Here is a 21267-nt window from a genome sequence, read left to right on the forward strand (position 1 = left end):
TTTTTGTTAGGGCTATATTCCACTTCTGAGTACAAGATATCACTTAGTTTATAATTCTACCTGTAAAGTCATGATGATTTTTTTCAGCAATAACTTAAGAATGGTTTAAGAATGCCTTATGAAAAAAAAAAAAAAAACCAAAACCAAAACCAAAAAACCAGTAAAGTTTACCTTGACTGAAGAAGGATGAGGTCAGTAATTTCATTCTAAATCATCTAGATTAACCGAAGAATCTACCTCCCTCTCCGCTCAGGTACAGGCTTAGTTTAACAAAAGGCAGAATCCAATCAAACAAATATCCTGAGTATATGGTCCACAATTTAAAAAATCTTTAAAAATTATAACAGTAAAATGTTATGCTTTAGGGTCCAAAGTCCTTTAAAAGTTTGAGAATTTCAAAAGCTAAATTTTGAGCCTATTGTGAAATGATGCAATCCCAGAAGTCAGAAACCAACCATATGCTACTAGTACTTTGTAAAATCATCTGTTATTTCTCTTGGTTCATTTTAGGTTTGGGATAAGGAAAGGGGTACCAAATAAAATTAAATTTCTTGAGTTTAAGAATTTTGAGAACATGTTTTAAACAATGCTTGATTATGAACTTCTTTAAGACTCAGTCCATGTCTACACTTAGTGTACAGTCTCATTTATTGACGCTCAAACATTTGTCAGCCATCTGATAATCACATACTCATACCCACACTCCAGACATACTATTCATGTCATTATTCAAAATGAAGTACTGTGCTTATTAAAAGTTTGACATATTTGGGGGACGTGAAAAGGCCAAGATTTTTGTTTCTGAATCTTGTTAGATGTGTAATGGTAATAACCAACATGCTGCTTTTATGGCATGCAAATCAATGAAGTGGCAAGTTTCCCCCTGCAAGAGATAAAGCAATTTTAAAAACTACACTTTTAAGAATCTAGTCGAGGCAAAGGACTTGACAGAGAAACCATAGCAGCAGACCTATCGCAGAGCCAGGTTTGCTTGCTTAAGGCAAGCCTTTCTTTTGTACCAAAAGTAAGTAGTCTCTATACTATGATTACTGCTATCAGGTCACATAAATATACACAGTTCATTAACAGATAAGTCACAGCTACTAACCCCACATGAAGTATTCTTCACTAATGAGCTTTTACAGCAAAACAAAAAAATTTTCCCTCCAAACTCATTGCTACCTAATAAGGATGGTGGCTATTTTTATACCTTAACAATGTCTTAATATCAAATGAGTTGGTTGTATACAAATGATTGACTTTGGAGTATTTTTAAATAATGAAAATATACAATCCTCAATCATCTTAAAATTTTACTGCTCAAAAGCCCCCACCCCCAATTATTGGCCTATATTAGACGAAAATGTAAAGACTTCATTTCTAAATACATATCAACCCTTTAGAATAGTTGTTCTCAAACTTATTGAAGGGTCAGATAAGCTCTTGGTGGTACATCACAAAGTATTTTTATATTAAAATTAAAATAATAATTTTCTGCTAAACATATAATATCTCATGATATGCTAGTTAGAAGAGTTATAGCAAGTGTCAGAGGCATAACAAAATTTCCTGAAAGAAAAATTAATATTGAGAAAATTCTATGCCTTAATTGTTTTTTACATTGTGAATATGCCATTATCTGATATAAGCAGCAAAATCCTTTGGGCCACTGTTCAGAAAACCAGGGCTCTGCAGGAGCCAAATTCAAGATTATAAAAGTTCAGAATTATAAAAGACCACCTTCAGTGAAGAATAGCTTACTATAGGGCACAGAAAGCATGCTATGCTGAAGTTCAATTCTCAGATAATTTTAATGACATCAGTAAGTGGGCATACTTCACGCCATACAATCACAATGAATACTTCTGCATTTAAGGAATATAATGAAATTTTATTCATTGCCCCCCAGCATGGATAATGAATCTAACAATACTCCAAATTCAAAACACTTTTTTTCCCTTTTTCCCCTGATTTGTGCTCTCATATATTAATTTTTTATCTTCCAATTAAAGATCTTGTGTTTAACAATCAAGATAGTCTACTTTTAAGCTTAACTGTCCATATAATCTAAGGGTCAATAAATCTTTCCTGAATTTTGACAATTCTCTCATTGAAAGGTACTCCCCAAAATGTTAAGAATCCATCTCAAATACCAAGACAGAGGATTCTGAGATTAAGCTGAACTGCCTTCAAATAATTTCAAACAAATTGGCACACAAATTAGTATTTTGCAAGAAGAGGCCATTGCCATCGCAGTACAAGCACTTGAACTGAGATATAACAAGGCAATATTCTTCTTAGTTCATTATAGTGCAAGTTTCCACATGGGAAGCCCACCAGATAAAGATGCACATTAAAAAATGTAAACATACAGAATTCTCAAATTTTAAGTGATACCCAGTTATTGCTAACCTTTCCATCTTCATTTGAGCATCAAGCGCCCTTGCAAAACTTCAATGTCCATTTTGTTAGAACTTGAGCACTTTGTTCCATCAACAGGAAGAGTTAACACTCGTCTGACTGAAATGCAAGATACTAATGGATTACCATTTATTTATATGCAAAATCGAGTGCACCTGATTCATATAAGGTACTCCCAATAATCTAAGCATTACTCTGAAACCGTGTTTTTTTCTCTTTAAAAAGATTACTTAGGTATATTTTTTAATTGCTTAAACAGTTAGTTCACCTCTACCAAACTTCTGAATCCCTTCTTCCACTGTTTTCTCTTCGGTCCTGAAATCCAGAGAGGCCTCAACAAAACAGAATTAAAAAAAAAAAAAAATCATTCAATAACAACTGACCAACATCAGTTAAGGTAAAAATACATTAGTTTAAAAGCACATTCAACTTTAGCAGAGAAATTCTGGAAACATGTAAAAAGCAGGAAACCAACTTCTGGCAAGGTGGCAGAGCAGTGCTAGAATCATTCCACAGGTCAGCCCTGATAGCTGAAGATGAAGCAGCCCCAGTACCACACAGGTCAGGCAGATTACGTAAGAGCCTTCCAATATTCCCCTCCACCCAAGTTCTGACAGCTGAGAAGTTAATAGTTTGCCTTCTCATGTAATCCATATTGTTAAATTTGTTAAATCGTCTTAATCCATCATGGAATAAGAGAGAAGACACATAAAAAATATATGAGGTGATTATAAGAATAATTCATGGATAATTTGAAAACAATCTAACATTCACATTAGGTAACAAAGATATTAAACTCATGTCACACATTAGAAGAGGTATGTATGTAGAGATCATTCTGAGAAAAATTGGCCTAAAGAACATGAAAATGTCACCAACAGTTAATAAAAAGGGAAAACCCAACGATAACAAAAAATTCTCTTTTTAAATAGATTGTCTCTAACCGGAACATATTTAAATGTTTTACTAGGAAAGATACATATAAAAATGATTTCATATTGTGATATTATATGCTGAAAGTACTGCAAGGATATATGATTAATTTACAACAAAAACTTAATGGTTAAATTTGTAACTCTTAAACATTGTCTATATGTGTTGTAAAAAGACATTTTAATGAGCATTAAAACAATCTTGGAAGTAAAGAGGAGCAATAAACATGTCTAACCTTTGATCATTATGCAAACACAGCAGTCCAAATGAAGAGCTAAGCTGACTGGGGTATGGAGCTAGTAGAAATATTAAAATGAAACCTTAATTTAGAAAACTCCATTTTATCAATCCTCAGATAAACTGTGAAAAAATTATGGCATTTTGGCAAAATACCCTACAATACTGCTAGGGGAGGAAGCAAGGTGAAAACACCCAGGGAAAAAAATTAATATATGACAGAGGGGTGAGTTTTAAGGTAGGGACAGAAGACTTGCACAACAAACGGCCCCATAGCATCTTACCAGACAGCTGATCTCTCCCACAACAGCAGCACCCCAAATGGATTTTTATAAATATCTATTTTCCTCGATAAAATTGTTGGATTCCTAGAGAAAACAAAGCCCTTTATCCAAAGTTAGTATTAATTCTTTTTTTTTTTTTCCTTTCATTTCTTAAACCTGCTGGCCTTCAAATGTTAGTTAACATGAAGGCCATCTGGCTACTTCCAAGTATCTATAGTTTGCTGCTCTGAGATGGACTGTTTTTTCTTTTTCTTTTTTTTTTTTTTTTTGGTATCAATAAAGCCCAGACATTCCTGGTCAGTGATGCCTTTATTATTCCTGCTTCCTTTGTACTCAGTCACTTCACTGGGTTTAAGGCATGCTTTGTGTATTTAGTTTGCAAAAATAAAACTTTTAGTACAAATTTATTTTTTATACAAATTTTTATGGCACAAGCATCAAATGTGCTGTTTTAAGAAAATATATAAATATCTTTTCCTTCTGTACAAATATCTCCAGTATGCCCTACCCCATTTATAATTTTTATCTGTACATGGTCTGCCTCGCCCTCCTCGAAGAGCTCCCCCCCCCTCCAGGTCCCAACCGCATTCGTGTTTACACTTCCGTGTGGGAGGCAGTCAGAGGAGGAGGGCCCCTCCTCAGGAGGAGTCCGTACAGGGAGAGGGCGGCGGTGGGTAGAGGTGATGAGGGTAGCTCCTCTCTGTGTATGGAGAAGGCGGGCAGCTTTCATAGTTCTCTTCTGCCGACAAGTACTGGCTTCGGGGCGTGGGAGGCGGAGGCACAGGCTCTGAGTCGTAGTTCAAGTCACTAGTGTAGCCCTTGGCTGCGGCCACTGAGGTCACTACCCTCCGGCTGGGAGCGTAGTCACTGTCACAAACATCTGTGCTGCAGGGTGTGGTGGGCGGTGCAAAGTGCCGGTAACTGTGCGGCCTGTAGCTGGCAGAGGGAGAAAACCAGGACAGGCTGAGTCAGGGTTATGGAGAGGTGGTTTTCTCTATCGGAATACAGAGGTATTAAGCGCAAACCTCACCTGCAAGACAATAAGCTACCACAATTTAAGGCTGCACCAACCAAGAGGCAGTTTTCAATGGCAGATTGGAGGAGGAAGATAGCATGTGTTTCATATTTGTAGATAAAATGTGATTAGAGGCAATTAAAAGTGGACAGAATGGGAATGCAGAGGTGAACCCATTCTAGCCTCTGGGTGTGCGCTTGTATCTTTAAGTTACCCTGTATCATAGAATTAAAAAAGAACTATTCAAAGTTGTATTTAATGGTCATCTTTGGAAAATCTCTCAGTTACACATTTTGGATTTAGTCTATATAGTGGACCTCACCAATTTCTGCCTCTCCATGATCTGTGAGAAGAATGGGTCTTCATTATCTTACATTACTCAAACATGTTAGCATTCTCTCAATACTCCTTACATGATCTATGATTTACCTGATGAATAATTTAATGATGTCTGAAGACTTCACTGTCTCTTTACAACTCAAATACTGTACAAGCCAGGCTGAATTTTGGTAGACAGCCTAAGGGGCTTATCTATCCCATTATTATTACTATCAGCAAAGGGAAATTGCTGTGGTTTGGGGGAAGAAGTGTTGATTCCCTGTATGTAGACAAGCATATTGTCATAAGAGTGGCTCTAACTGAACATCAAAATGATAAATTCTAGGTATCCATACAGGACCAGTGAATTTTCTAATATGTATTTCAGAGTCCTAATTTATTTTTTACACTTTTTAAGCTACCTTTTCAAGTAATCTATAGCTGTTAAGTCAAGTTTGTAGCGTGGCTAACTAAAGAAAAAGGCACTGGAAAGAGAGAAATGTACTAGTGAAAATAAGAGCTGACAAATTGCTGGCTTTTCTATCATTTCTACTTCTATCTGTAACTTCTTATACCATTCATAGTCTAAGTATAGTAAAGCTGAGTAAAGCTGATCTTATTTCATATATACCTCAATCAAGATTTATTTATATGCTTTCCCATCGGACAAAATGACTACAAGAGTAGGGCAAGAGCAAGTGTAAAACTGAAGTAACGATTTATAAAATACCTAGCGATACAGAGTGCCAGATAACACCTCAGGATAAAAGCCACGTGAGGCCAAGCCCTCAGTGGTATGAAAAGAACTCGCTGCAAAAGACCAAAAGTTACATGACCTGCCAAGCAGGTTCTCAAGCATTTTTACTACCACTACTGACATGATGTCATAGTATTTTTTAGGTCTTATCTTTCTGTCCAATCAGGTGGCGAGCCTTGGAGAAATTTCTTGGCTCTACATTTAAAAGGCCCAAATTCCATTTTCATGGGAGGAAAAAAAAAAGAGGAGAGAACGAAAGGAAATAGAATTAACAAAATTCTTTTAAGTTCCACAAACTTTAAGTTAGACAAAAATTTCAACAAATGATAAAAAGTTTCACTCTGAAGAAATAAACTGGGCTTAATTTGAGATGTGGGAAATGGTTAAATAAGAATTGTTTTTGATGCAATTATGTTTACTTGAACCAAACAGTGTTTTATTCCATTTAAGGAAATTAATTTTTTAAAAGTAAAATTTTAGGTCTTTCCTTTTGTTTTTTCAATTTTCAGGTTTCTGCCTTTCTATTTGGCTTTTTAGAACAAACCTGTGGTAGGGAAAGCAACATTTACAATAAAACATAAAAACAATCAGTTCAGAGCCAAGCCTATCTTACCCATAAACTGAAATGAGAATTGTGAATGAGATACTATGAACAATTTCCACTTGCTTTCTACACATCTATAAGGTTATATATCAGGGCAATCTGACTGGAATGCTAGAAAACACCTGATTTCGAAGATAATAGGCACTTGAGGGATGCCAGTAAACACTGGGCACTAAGTGAAGAGAGAGTGTAAGTTTTTGACTTTCTGCTGGCCTCTCGAATAAGACGAAAGATGACACACTAGGACTTAACTTGCTCATCCCTATGCTCTACAGCCTCACGAAGCAGCACAGAGGCATAATCCCCCCATTTCTGGCTTACAAACACATTTCAGTTATTTTAGTGAGTCATGATTTATTCCATGCAACTATATGAGAAACTTTTCATTCCAGATTGTAATAACATATGTAAGCAAGAGGTGAACTTAAGCTTCTCTCAACTTTTCTCAAATTCTGTTCCCTTAATACTCCTGCTGTTTTAGAGTTCTCATAACACTCCCAACCTTAGTTTTATCCCAATATTCCACTGAAGACTATCAATCAAACCTAACCTCAGCAGTAACCTATTTTGCAATCAAGTCACTTTGGGGGGTAACTTCCTTAGAATACTGCCAAAGCCTGGGGGCTCTACCTTAATACTTTAAAAGACAGCATTTTTGACTCTCTTTAAAAAATGCATAGGGCCCTGAAGACCCGAACAGACATTTCTCCAAAGAGGAAATGCAGATGGCCAACAGGCACATGAAAAGATGCTTGACATTGCTATCATCAGCAAAATGCAAATCAAAACCACAATGAGGTATCACTTCACACCTGTCAGAAGGGCTATCATCAGAAAGAACAAAAATAACAAATGTTGGCAGGATGTAGAGAAAAGGGAACCCTTGTATACTGTTAGTGGGAATGCAAATTGATGCAGCCACTGTGGAAAACAGTATGGAGGTTTCTCAAAAAACTAAAATAGAACTATCGTATGACCCAGCAATTCCACTCCTGGGTATATATCTGAAAAAATGGAAACACTAATTCAAAAAGATATGTGCACCCCAATGTTCCCAGCAGCATTATTACAATTGCCAAGATATGGAAGCAACCTAAGTGTCCATCAACACATGAATGGATAAAGAAGATGTGGTACACACACACACACATACACACACACACACACACACACACACACACAACGGAATACTATTCAGCCATTAAAAAGAAAGAAATTTTGCCATTTGCAATAACATGGATGGACTTGGAGGGTATTGAGCTAAGTGAAATAAGTCAGACAGAGAAAGACAAATACTGTATGATATCAATTATATGTGGAATTTAAAAAATACAACAAACTAGTGAATATAACAAAAAAGAAGCAGGCCCACAGATACAGAGAACAAACTAGTGGTTACTACTGGGGAGAGAGAAGTGGGGGGGGGGGCAATTTAGGGGCAGGGGAATAAGAGGTATCATCTTTTAGGTATAAAATAAGCTACAAGGATATATTGTACAACACAGGGAATAGCCAATATTTTATAATAACTATAAATGGAGTATAACCCCTAAAAATTGTGACTCACTATACTGTACACCTGTAACTTATATAGTATTGTACATCAACTATACTTCAATTTTAAAAAAGTATAATGCCCTGAAAGAAAAGGATTTGTGGTAGGGGCAATATCAGCATTACCAAGACAAGATGCCTGTTCTCTCTTGGTGACCATCATCTACTCATTCAGGGCTACAGCAAACTCACAACTAGAACACTTGCTTCTAATAAATACTGCGATTTATGCTGGAGGAGGATGTGTATTACCTGTAGGACCTATGAGTGGAAGGACTGTTTGAAGAATAACCAAATTCCATAGTGTAATGTGATCGCTCTGTGGCCGGGGATGGCGGAGGGTTCAAAATCTAAAAGGAAAAATAATCAAATTATTGAAATAAGCATAGTCTACTCCAGACAGAGACTATTAGCCTTTTTTCAACTTCTTTTCCTTCATCTCTGTTCATATTCCTTTCCATTACACTAGTAGCACAATCCTGTTTCAAAGAATTGACCTAAAACAGTACTTCAGGACTGTGGCTCTCCACCCCCCAAGACACAATTTCATTATGGCTGAAAAGCACCAGGTGATGAGAAGGAAATCTGTAATCTACAAGTCACTGGTTTAAGTGTAGCACAACTGGGTTCTGAGTTTTTTAAATTATAAATGTTTAGAGAAAAATTACTGACTTAGGAGAAATACCAGGTGTGCTTCTTCTCTTGGGAGGTCATGGAATGAAAGTCCTTAGCCTCTCAGGAGGTACTATTCAATAGTTCTACTTTTACCCAGTATATAAAATTAATGTCAGTGTTTTCAAATATGCTGGTTGCTACACAGTAAACTTAAAGAAAGATTTCTAAGTGCTCACGTGGTGGTAATTCCTTTGAGCCTTATATACCTAAATTCTATACTAAAAAACTTTTTATGTTACCATCGCTGAGTACCCACATTTAAATAAATTAAAAATCTAAGATCCTGTTTCTCTTAGTATTCAAAGTGAACAAAGGAAAAGAGACTGCTTACCGCAGGGAAGTAAGTGCCTTTGGTGCTTGAAGAACTACTGGACGATGCTCCCGTGACATGAGCTCGGTCATAAGGGGGTCCACTGCTTCCCCCCATGATACTGAGGGAGCTTATCATTGATTTACCTCGAGACATTCCTAAAATGAAGGAGGATAATACTGAAGTTGAATAAGATGTATAAAAATGCATGAAATAATTTTATTCAGTACTAGAATTACAAATACCAAAGGTCAAATAGTTTGGCTTTAAAACAATTTACGCCCTCTTTTCCCAATAATAATTGAAAACACTTAACGGAAAAGAGGAACAAATGTTCCCTAGAAGTGGACACTTCCATTGAGAGCTGGCCTAGAACAAGGCCACGAGTAGCTCCCAGCCCTTCCTCTTCCCCAGAATGGAAGCAGAGCTCTTCAAACTGAGAGGTTTTCAACCTCTTAGAGGATCTGAGAAAGAAAGAACTGTGGAGAGTGGAGGCTGCAAAGCAGAGCAGACTAAGTAACAGATCTCAGAAGAAAACTAAACCCATTTTTTTTTTTCTAGCTACTTTATTTTATTTATTTTATTTTTGGCTGTGTTGGGTCTTAGGTTCGTGCGAGGGCTTTCTCTAGTTGCGGCAAGCGGGGGCCACTCTTCATCGCGGTGCACGGGCCTCTCACTATCGCGGCCCCTCCCATTGCGGGGCACAGGCTCCAGACGCGCAGGCTCAGTAGTTGTGGCTCACGGGCCTAGTTGCTCCGCGGCATGTGGGATCCTCCCAGGGCTCGAACCCGCATCCCCTGCATTAGCAGGCAGATTCTCAACCACTGCGCCACCAGGGAAGCCCCTAAACCCATTTTTAAGGGCATAAATTCACTGCATGGAAGATTACTGTTTTATCTACTGGATGCAAATGTTGTTGGAATCACAACTATAATGCTAAAGAAGAAATTCCATTTTTTCAAAGTGACTTCCCAGATTCCACTAACAAAGTCAGGTATGGTAACAAGGAATCATTAACAGTTTTAAAAATCACATGTTTCCTTAGAATTAACATCCAGAATAAGTTCTTATTTTCACAGGGCTCTTGGCCTGGTATCTCTTTCTCCATATTTATTACAAGAAAGGCTTCTTTTCACTGAGGGTACCAAAATGGATTGAAAAGAAAGCTGGGGCTTCCCTGGTGGCGCAGCGGTTGAGAATCCGCCTGCCAATGCAGGGGACACGGGTTCGAGCCCTGGTCCGGGAGGATCCCACATGCCGCGGAGCAGATAGGCCTGTGAGCCACAGCTACTGAGCCTGTGCTCTGGAGTCTGCGAGCCACAACTACTGAAGCCCGTGCGCCTAGAGCCCGTGCTCCACAGCGGGAGAGGTCACCGCAATGAGAAGCCTGCACACAGCAACGAAGAGTGGCCCCCGTTCGCCACAACTAGAGAAAGCCCACTCGCAGCAACAAAGGCCCAACGAAGCCAAAAATAAATAAATAAATTTATTTTAAAAAAAAAGAAAGAAAAGAAAGCTGTACGTCCCTAGAGCAATATGGTCTCTCCCAAGTATAGAACATCTGGCAACTTGGCTATGTTTGAACAAACCCTACTCCCACTGTCATCACCTAAGTTAGGAGAAAACATAAGACGATATATACCTCCCTGCTCTCACTCAAGTATTTCTAAATCTCTGTTTGCTGAAAAGGAATCTTCATCCACTTTTTGGCCTCCTTTAATTCCTGGGCTCCGTAGTACTGAGGTCTCTTGGTAGTGAACCTAAAGAACTGTGGTTTATGACTCTTTTCACCAAATGACCAGTTGATTCATTTTCAGTAGAGCACATCCAGAAACGCAGTATATGCAGTAAATGTATTATATATAAATGCTTGTATGTACATATATTTGCTTTATATCCTTTGGCAATTTCTACCAAACCATACCTAAGGACTTCTGTGTAAAGAGAAGGTGCTAAAAGTAAAAGAGAACATTTGTTCTTATAATTGTTTAAACCCAAAGCAGTCTACGTTGAAATAGACTGTAGGCAGTATTCTGTTTCCATCATGGAAACGTGGCAATCTTGCCAGGACCCAAGACTTGACTCTCAATGGATCAGCCTCAGCTTACCTGGAAGAGATCCTGACAAAGAGCTTGGGTGTGGCACATAACCAAGGGGCACAGAAGCTGGTCCATGAACTACATAGTCATTAGTCATGGTTTCCCCATCGCCCTTCATACGTGGACACAACATCCTCTGGCAAATAAAGTAGATGGTTCCAGACACAAAAATGGTAACAATTACTCCAATAACTGAACCAACTGTATTGGTGGCCTGTGGTGCTGGCTCCTCAGTTGGATCTAAAATGGGAATGCAGTACAGTTATATAATGGAAAAACAACTGTAGGTTCAAAATAGTAATTAAAAAGAGGGCTTGCAAGCAGAATGTGAGGCTAATGAAGACAACTCATAAACACTTTTCTCTTTTATGAATACATATACATCATGCCCCATGGATATATACATAAACGTCATTGTTAGGAATCAAAACGAATTATCCTTAAGTGAAAACAGACATAGAACAATACATTGGGAAGTATAATTGTAAATCAATAACAAAAATGTTAATTATAGATTTAAACACCACTAAGAAGCTTAAAACCACATATATAGATAAAATCTATCCTACTTCATTCTGTATATCATAAAAATCAATAAGGTTACTTTGGAATTTCAGAGAAAATTTTAGGGTCAGAAGGGATGGACCTGGAAAAGTCATCAAATGTTTTACCTGGAATGGTAAAGAAGCCAAAATCAGCTCTGAGCTTGATTTTAGGTCTGAAAAGTGACATTTAGGCCTGGTGAAGAGAAAGTAGAAGCTACAGATGAGCATTAGCTCTCAGGCCCCATATACTGCTGCCTTAAGGGTGAGTCTAGTTGCCTGAGGGCAAGGAATATAAGGTCTCTGATACTTGAGTACCCGAGGACTCAGAAGGAAAAGCCAGAGCATGAGATGCCCATGGCATCTACCTTCATGGAATCCCTGAGCTATCTGAGGCTTTAGAAGCAGAGGGCATCAATATTAGAGGTAGAGGGAAACAGCAAAAGGGCTCATCAGATTCAGAGCATTACTCTTCTATTCAGAAGGAAAATCCTTCCATTCTGAATAGTCAGACTATATTTCACAATTGCAGATCCTTTAAAAACCTTCCTTCTGCTTCATCTTGCCTCAAAAGCGCCCATCCACACAGCTAACTCACCCTATGATTAAATCCAAGAAATGAGAGAAAACAACATCACTAAGTTACATAATACGTAGGGGCTGCCAGTCCCATATTACCACCTATGGACTCGGAGGCACAGACTCCTTAGTCCTTGTGAGCAACAGCCCATCTTTCTCATTCTTTTTCAGCGCACTGGCATTCCTCTCTAACGCCAACCTTCAAGAAAGAACATTTACACTCACCATCTCCAATTCTTAGTCTCTGGGTCACATCTTAACTCACTGAAATTAGACTTCTGTCCTCACCACCACAATGAAACTAGTCTGCAAAGGTCAAAGTTCTCCTATTTGCCATAGTCAATAAACTCTTCTTCTCACTGACATTTCTCTGCATTCGATACTGCTGACCCGTTTTCTTCTCAAAAATGCCTGATCCTTCCAAGATACCACTCTCTCAGTTTTACCATCTGATCATTTGTTCTGTTTCCTCTTGTCGGCTTCATTCTCTTCTGTCTGCCTCAAGTGCAGGTGCTTCCCAGAGTTCTGTCTACCACCTGCTATTTTCCTCCGCTGCTTACTCTCCCTAGGAGATTTCGTCTACTGCCTCAGCTGTGATTAACATTAATAAACTAAAAAGCCCATCTCTCTTGAGCTACAGACCCATATAGTTAACTTTCTGAATAGCTACAATAGGATACTCAATGGGCAACTTTAATGCAACATAATCCAAACTGAACTCGCAGTCACCATCATTTGTCAATGTTTCCTAGATTCCAGGGGTAAGGTAGATCATAAATAAATGATGGCACCTGTAGCAAATTAAAGGAATTTAAATTAAATTTAAAACAAAAATAAAACTAAAAATCTACATCAGCTAAACATGACATCCACAGTCAAGATACAAAACGATACTTGGGTTCTTAGTCTCTGCCATATATTCTAGTCTATGACTCCAGTCACTCAATGAGGTAACCTGTGAGTCAACCTAGACTTATCAACTCTAAGTGGTTACCAAACCCTTTTTATTCTATTTCTGGAATAACTTTGAAACCTATCCACTCCCTCCTTTCCACCACCACTGCTCCCCTTGATTTAGACCTCCACCGTCTTCTGCTGGAACTACAATAGCCTCCAAAGCATTATAAAATTATAGGCTGCAAGTCATTAGATGGTAAAAACAACTTAGTGGGTTGAAACCAGCATTTTGAAACAGAAAACTTCAGAATGCGTTCCACACAATATAGGTAAATACTGTTGTATGACATTCTCATTTGTGTGTCCTCACATCTTTGTATTCCTCTTGATGTGGTCAAAAGATTTTCAAATCTAGAACCAATCTAAACAATCTCCCTGCCATAATCTTATCACCTCCAGTGCGTCCGCTTTACAGCTTTCACGATTACGGAGCCGTGCCAGTCCTTCACTTAAGTCTCTCAATGGCTCACCATTATTCTGGAGTACTGTCTAGACTCGTTAGAGGAAAAGCAGAATCCTTCGTGATCTCACCTTTACATATGCTATCTCCAGCTGACACCCCTCACGACAGGAGCCTGTATTTTGGCAGGCCAGTTTACATGTAACTTCTCAAAGGTGCTTGTTTCGCTCTGGCTTTGAGCAGGACAGGACAGTCCCTCTGCCTGGAATGCAATCTCTCCACTTATCCGCATAAGTAACGCTATTCACCGACCAACACCCACCAACCTTATGCACCACTTTTCTAAGACGTTTTCCCTGATGAACCCCATCTTCATTCCTAAAGATCTGACTACTCTCTTCTTTGTGCTAATCCTTGTATAGAGTTCTACTATAGCACATTTAATATCACTTATCACACTCCTTTATCAAGTACCTACTATGAGCCAAGCTGTATGTTTTATATACATTAAATCATTTAATTTTCTCACAACAGCCATGCTAAATATTATCTTCATTTTAAAGATGGAGAAACTGAGGCCTAACAAGAGCAAATAAATGCTGGTAAGCGGTGAAGTTAGAATTCAAATCCATCTCTGCCTGGCTTTAAAATCCCTCTTCTTACTACTACCTCCAACCACAGAGGACTTTGAGAACCTTGGTACAGGTACCATGCATCCTCAGCACACAGTAGGTATTCAGCACATGTTTGCTGAATAAATGAATAGTTTCCAAAAATTTTAGTGAGTCTCCCATTTGAATTTTGTAAAAGTAGCAGCTTAAAGTCTTTGTTAAGATTAAAGAGCTTTAAAATGAGTTCTGTCTAAACTCCACAAAACCAGGGTAGGTAGACCTGGCTTGTGTTGAATTCCATTCAGAACTGTTTGTCAATTTGGGATATATTTTATGGTAGGACATTAGTCAATAGTTATGAACCCTGAAGAAATACAGGTTATTTAGCCTAAGGTCTCTAGACCTAGGGGTGTATGGTGGCTCAAGTAGCCTCAGGCTGCATTTTAAGGAAGCTCTTAAAGTCACTGAGAGACTGGTAGAAAATTACCCAGAAGAAAAATGGGAGATTTTAAACGTGGACCAATGTTCAGAAACTCTTAAGTTTAGACCACTGATTGATTTCTACATATCTAAACTGAGAATTTCCTAACTTTAGTTTTGGCAAAACAATATTCTTTCCTAAACGTTTCTGTGAAGATTTTTGTACATAAGAAAACTACTGTCTTTAAGAAATTATTAAATATAAAACGTAAGAAATCCCTGGTACAAATAACTAACTAAATAACTTGTTTCTTAATAAGGAAATACTGGTTGTAAGTGAACCTCACACATAAAGAAAAGGAAAAGTACTTTAAAAATTCTCCCTTAAGAGTAATAAACATGGTTTTAGTCATACTTACAACAATCCAGTTCATCTGATTTGTCGCTGCAATCTAAATTATGATCACATTTCTTGTGTTTTCCAATGCACTGACCATTGGCACAGCGGAATTGATCAATTAAACAAAGCACTGAGGAAAAAAATGCAAATAGTTTTCTTATTTTTGCTACCATGTAAAGGTAAACTCTGGCAAAAGTCAAAAAGTGCTTTCTGGGTGCAAATGAAAAACAAATTAGACTTTTAGAGAAAACTTACAAATTATTCTCTGGGGATTTCAACTGGTCCAGAGAAAAGACAAAGGAATCCAGCACAAAACTTCCTATTTTGTCCTTTACGCTAAATTTCATCTTTCACTAATAATTCTGTCAAGAATTAAAGAATTCTACATGCATTTCTGGACACTAAAAATTTCCAGAGAATTTGTTTGTTTTTTGTTTTTGTCGTGGTTGTTTTTTACTGTGTTAAAGGTTAGCAGATAAAAGAAGAAAATATGAAATTATTTTACGTTGTAATAAATAAATCCACTAACTGAGAGCTCACTGGAAACAAGGACTAGTTTTACATACTGAAGGTCTAATGTTTTGGCCTCATTTCTCAACTTGCAAAGCTTATTAACGTGTATAAACCTTACGCATGTTAAGTGAATTAAAACAATTTAGAACATGCTACTATGTTTAGAAATAATAAAGTCAAATACACTTGAAAAACCCCAAATCTACCACTGAATGAGCCAAAGCAATACTCTGAATTTCAAACAACTTAATTGAAAAAGGACTCCATAACCAGGCCTAGGGGTTTCGGATACCTTCACAACTCTTCTCATCTGACTTATCCTGGCAGTTGGCATCTCCATTGCATCTCAGGGCACCGTCAATACACTGCCCACTGGCACACTGGAACTGGGACTCTGAGCACACAGGACAATTGAGCTCATCACTGTGATCTTCACACTCAGTAAACCCATCGCACCGCCAAGCCACAGGGATACAGTCAATTTCTCCCGTGAAACAAGTAAACTGCTGAGGAGAACATGTTGGGGGTTCTTCAGATGAACAAGGGGGAGGGGAGTGACAAAAACACAATCACCGTCACACAGAGGTACAAACATTTACACCTGAGAGAAGCCCATTTAATAATTAGCATGTACAAAACACTTCATAATAGATAAAATCTGTAAAGTGTCTCACCGAATCAGAGAAGAAATATAATTTTTACAGTACTTCATTTAGATGCACTAACTTGCAAAACTATTAAGGCAGAAGTTTTCTCATATACTATAATTCAAGTAGGATTACTGTATTTGCAATCCGTTATAATCTCACACATAACCTAGGAATCATCACTATAATCATCGACCTCCAAATATTTTAAAGTTACCTTAGAATTCATTACTTTTCTAGCCCTGAGGTTCTCAAATAATGGTCCACAAACCCCTGGGGGTTCCTAACCTGCGACCTCTTTCAGGGAATTGACAAAAACTATTTTATAATAATATTAACATGTCACTTGCACTGGTGCCACAAAAGGAATGGTGGGTAAAACTCTTGGCACCTTAGCAGATTCAAGGCAATGGCACCAAACTGTACTAGTAGTCAATGCATTCTACATAGTCACATACATACGGGGTGGGGGGCATTGGGGAAGCCAGTTTCATTTAAGAATGTTCTTGATGAATCAGTAAAAATATTAATTCCATTAAAATCAATTCTTTGAGTACATGTCTCCTCAATACCGTCTGACAAAATGGGAAGCATGTATAAAGCTCGCGTTGCATACCTCAGCATGATGGTTTCTTAAGGGAAAGCATTCTGAGCTATAAACGCAACCTAAAATGGGACACCCTTCTGATGTGAAAGAACAACTGACAGATAAACTATCGATAGTTGCACTTGGGTATTTGGCAGGAAGTTTTAAAAAGATGAACCAGTGAGTCAATTATTTCAAGGAAAACAATAGCAAATCATAACACTGTACTTCTGTGGCAAATTATAACACTGGAACTTTCAATCAGAAATTATAATTTTGGAAGACCTATATCCAAAACTGTAAACTTGACAGACTCCTAGTACTTAAATATTTTTATGATGAGATTGGTGGTAATATTAATGTTATTTTTTTCGATACTGTATAATGAAACGCATCAAAATCTGAAGATCTGGGAATTTCTGAGTGGAATTCTAATATTTCCAAATGACCAACGTGTAAGGTTACAAAATAGTGCATGGGTAAAATATCCATTCTGAGCACAAGATAAATTAACAGATTTCAACATAAGAGACTATGAAAAGTGAACTGATATGGTTTCAAATTCCACATTACAACTAAACCTATAGAAAACGACCACTTGTCAAGATTTGGTGTAGAATTCAAGATGAATGTACATAATTATTTGAAAAGGCTATGTTATAGTCCTCCATTTTCCTCATATCTGTATGAGGCCAAATTTCTTCATGTACTTCAACAAAACTATGTACTACAACAGACTGAATGCAGAAGTAGACATGAGAATCTAGCCCAACATTAAAGAGATTTACAAAAATGTAAAAATAATGCCATATTTCTCACTAAAATGATTTTGCTTTAGAAAATACAGTTAATTTTCTTAACAGTTTTAACTTAAGAACATGTAAAGGTTTATTATTGTTATTTTTTAACAAATATTTTTTAAAGTTCTTGGTTTCAAATCCTACTAAGGTAAATACAGATAAATATAACCTATGCAAACAAAAGCTCTCCTCAGCAGTTCTTTAAAATGTAAAAATATGCTGAGACCAGTTTGAGAACTGTCATTCAATCTGAATTCCTTTGTTTTGCAAATGAAGAAACTGAGGTTCAGAGAGGCTAAGTGGATCACCAAGGTCAAAGAGCTTCCTATGAACAAGGGTGATTAAAAAAAAAAAGAGGACTAGAAGGGCAGTCTCCTTACTTTTAGCCCATTGCCTTTACTACTGTACCACTAGCCCACTGACTCCTTTTAAAAACTTATCTGTTAGTAAATTCTCTAGAGAACACAACTTTATTATATGACTATGGATCAGAAAACCTTTTATCCTTAAAATAGAGAATATTGGATAGAGAATAGAGATTATAAGTGAACATTTTACATGGAGAATTTGAGGGATTTTTTAGAGGAAATTTGAGCCTATTATGTATAGAGCACTGTAACAGATCATATGGAGAATAAAAATACATAAAATATGGTCCATGTCCTTAAAGAGCTTTTACTTTGGTTGGGGCTAGGAACACACTAATGAATATAAAACAAATGATTATGTAACTCTGAGCTGCATGGTGCTAACAAGTGCTACAATTCAGAAAAAGGGACAACAGTAACCGCTAGTGAGGGTTTCAAAGATCATGAGGAAGACTCATCAGCTGCACCTTGAAAACGAGAGATTGAGGATGCGCAGGCAAGAAGAAAAATACATCCCTGAAATACCACAAGAAAATCCTCAGAAGCAAAACAAAACAGAACATGTCACAGTGATGTCAAACTCCAAACAGCCACACAGAAATAAAGTGAGCAGACTGGGCAGAAATACAAATGAGATGGGCTGGTAAAATAGGCTGAAATGAAAACACATCTTGAATGTCAAGCAGAGGAATTAAGATTCTGTATTTCATTTACCTCCATTGTAAAATCAATGTTAAGTCACAAGAAAAATCTTGTATAAAAACATCCACTGCAGTTTCACTCTTAATAACAAAAACTGAAAACAATTAAAATGTCCCTCAACACAAGAATAATAAACTGTGGCTTATTTATACAATGAAACATACTACGTAGCAATAAAAAGATAAAAATGACTGATGCACTCCACTATAAGGATGAATCTCAAAAATATTATATTAAGCAAGAGAATCCAGACATAGAGTACGTACGTCATGATTCCTTATATAAAGTTCAAAAACAGGCAAAGCTAAACTATGAGGATGAAAATTTAAAAAGTGGTTACTTCTGGAAGAGAACTGGCTGCTAGAACACAGGGAGCTTTTCTTAATGAAAACACCGTATGTCTAGATTTGGGTGTTGGTAACACCATTGTACACATTTGTTAAAAACTATGCATTTAATAAAACTATGCATTTAATATATACATTAAAAACAATCAATAAATGTGAAGGAAAAAAACACTGGTCTTTTACAGGACATTTTCTAAATGAAAGGTGGTATCTTTGATTCAGTTTTACCTACGTTATCATTACACAAAGGCATATTTTTCTAGGATTTGCCTTATTAGAGCAATAATCTGGCACCCTGACATGGAAACACTTGCTTTTTTTTTTTTTTTAATTGTGGTAAAATATATGTAACAAGTTTACCACTTTAGCCATTTAAAAATATACAGTTCAGTGGCATTAAATATATTCACATTGTTGTGTAATGCCTGCTATTTTGGGGAGAGATACTTCAAGTACCAGAGCTTAACTTTTACTATGCACATATCTGATCTCCCCGACTAAACTGTATGCTCTGTGTCAAAGAGCTGCAAATCTTCTGCAGTCCAAACAGAGTGCCTCATAGCTGCTACTCAATACATGTTATTTATTTAAAAAAAAAAAACTTAAAGGAAAGTTAGAAGAATAAAATATTCTTATAATACCATCTTATCAATAATTTTTATATTTTGAGTGTAAGCCCTTTCAATCTTTGTTCACAGAAATACGTTTTTTACGTAATTCTCATCATAGTAGAAAACGCAATTTTAATATTTTTTTTCCACTTGCAGCAAATTTTGGCTACATTTTTACATCAGCTTATGCTCATAATGTTTAATAGCTATATAAACTCAGTTATTTTACTAACTTTCCTATCATTAGAAATTGTTTTTAAATTTCTGTCACTGTAGAGAATAGTCTTTTTCCTTCAGTTGAATTAACTTAGAATCATCCCTGAGAGGAGAATTTCTGAATTAAGGGAATAAATATTATAATGGCATTTGAAGCTACCATACTTTGCTTTAACAAAGGAATATACCAATCTCTTATGGTCCCATGAGTGACTGAACCAATTTCACTACAACATTATTACTACTCAGTGATATCTTTAAAAAAAAAATTTTTTTTTTTTTTGACTAGGTAAGTAAGAGAAACAACAGGGAACTGCTGATAGAACTGAACAAAAGAGTATTCTTTTCACTGGACACACTCCCAGCAATGACAATATAAACTGATAGAATCTAGGATTCAGTGGATGGAGACTATAGGAGGCAGAATTAATTCGCCTTGTTACCCTTTGGGGTGGGAAAAGCTACTTTTTTATTAGGAAATAGACTCATTCACAGTTATGAGTTTCCTCTTTTGCCTTAGTCCCAGGGTTGGGTTACACCTATCACTTGTCATTATGAATTCACTCTTAGAATAATCCAAAAGCCTAGTATAGTGCAGAAAATGAAATATAAGTGAGCAATCAAGTTAGGAGAAAGCAATTTCACTGTCAAATCAAAGAATGCTAGACTAAGTTTTGGAACATGATTGGCATTTAGACTTTCAGAAAAAAATAATAACATATTTACCTCCACATAGTAGCTCATCTTGAAGCAGAACCAAGTGCATGGGGCAGGAGCACCTTGTAGTACCATCTCCCTTTACAAGACAAATATGTGAACAGCCACCATTATCCTGAGTACAAGGGTGCTGTCCTGCAAAGAGAAGAGAGAAGAGAGAAGAGAAGAAGAGCAGAGAAGAGAAGAGAAAAAAGAAAGGAAAGAAAAAGAAAGAACGGAAAAAGAAAAGGAAGGGAGGGAGGAAGAAGGAAGAACAGCCCAGCCAAAATCAATTATTTTTGAGTTACCAACAAAACCAAATGTAAAATCCCTTTGAATTTTATTTCCACACAATATAATTTCTCACCCCATCCCTACACAATCTACAAGGAGGATAACAATTTAAAACACAAAATACTTATATCTAACCACTGTCTTTACATATTTATACATAAAATATTTTACACTATTTAAAGTAAGGTAACGGTACAGCTCATGTTAATTTTTGTGAATAAGAAAATCTGATTATTCAAACTAAAAAAATTGCTAGGGAGAATGCTGAAACTTGGATATTATTCTCTTTAAAATATAAAAACTCTTCTAAAGATTTTTAACTCCGAAATTCTACCTTTCTGAGAGATAAGATGATTTCACTCAAAAAGTAT

The 21267-nt window shown here is 36.8% G+C and overlaps 1 protein-coding gene across 4 annotated transcripts in view; it reads right to left on the reverse strand.

Annotated features, from left to right (window-relative positions):
• Window positions 1–4260: 4260 nt before the first annotated feature.
• The window catches only part of LRP6 (LDL receptor related protein 6), a 175729-nt gene continuing 158722 nt past the window's right edge, over window positions 4261–21267 (reverse strand). For 3 of the 4 annotated variants that reach the window (XM_059935320.1, XM_059935319.1, XM_059935317.1), the window contains 7 exons: window positions 20633–20758; window positions 15922–16158; window positions 15136–15246; window positions 11217–11447; window positions 9130–9266; window positions 8376–8473; window positions 4261–4811 (listed from right to left, as the gene is read on the reverse strand). In XM_059935320.1, coding sequence (XP_059791303.1) covers window positions 4514–4811; window positions 8376–8473; window positions 9130–9266; window positions 11217–11447; window positions 15136–15246; window positions 15922–16158; window positions 20633–20758 — 1238 coding nt within the window. In that variant the 3' untranslated portion in view covers window positions 4261–4513. The remainder of the gene's footprint in view (window positions 4812–8375; window positions 8474–9129; window positions 9267–11216; window positions 11448–15135; window positions 15247–15921; window positions 16159–20632; window positions 20759–21267) is intronic. The other variant, XM_059935318.1, reaches the window with a different exon arrangement.

Source organism: Balaenoptera ricei, chromosome 10, assembly GCF_028023285.1.
Source record: "Balaenoptera ricei isolate mBalRic1 chromosome 10, mBalRic1.hap2, whole genome shotgun sequence".
NCBI classification, from domain to species: domain Eukaryota; kingdom Metazoa; phylum Chordata; class Mammalia; order Artiodactyla; family Balaenopteridae; genus Balaenoptera; species Balaenoptera ricei.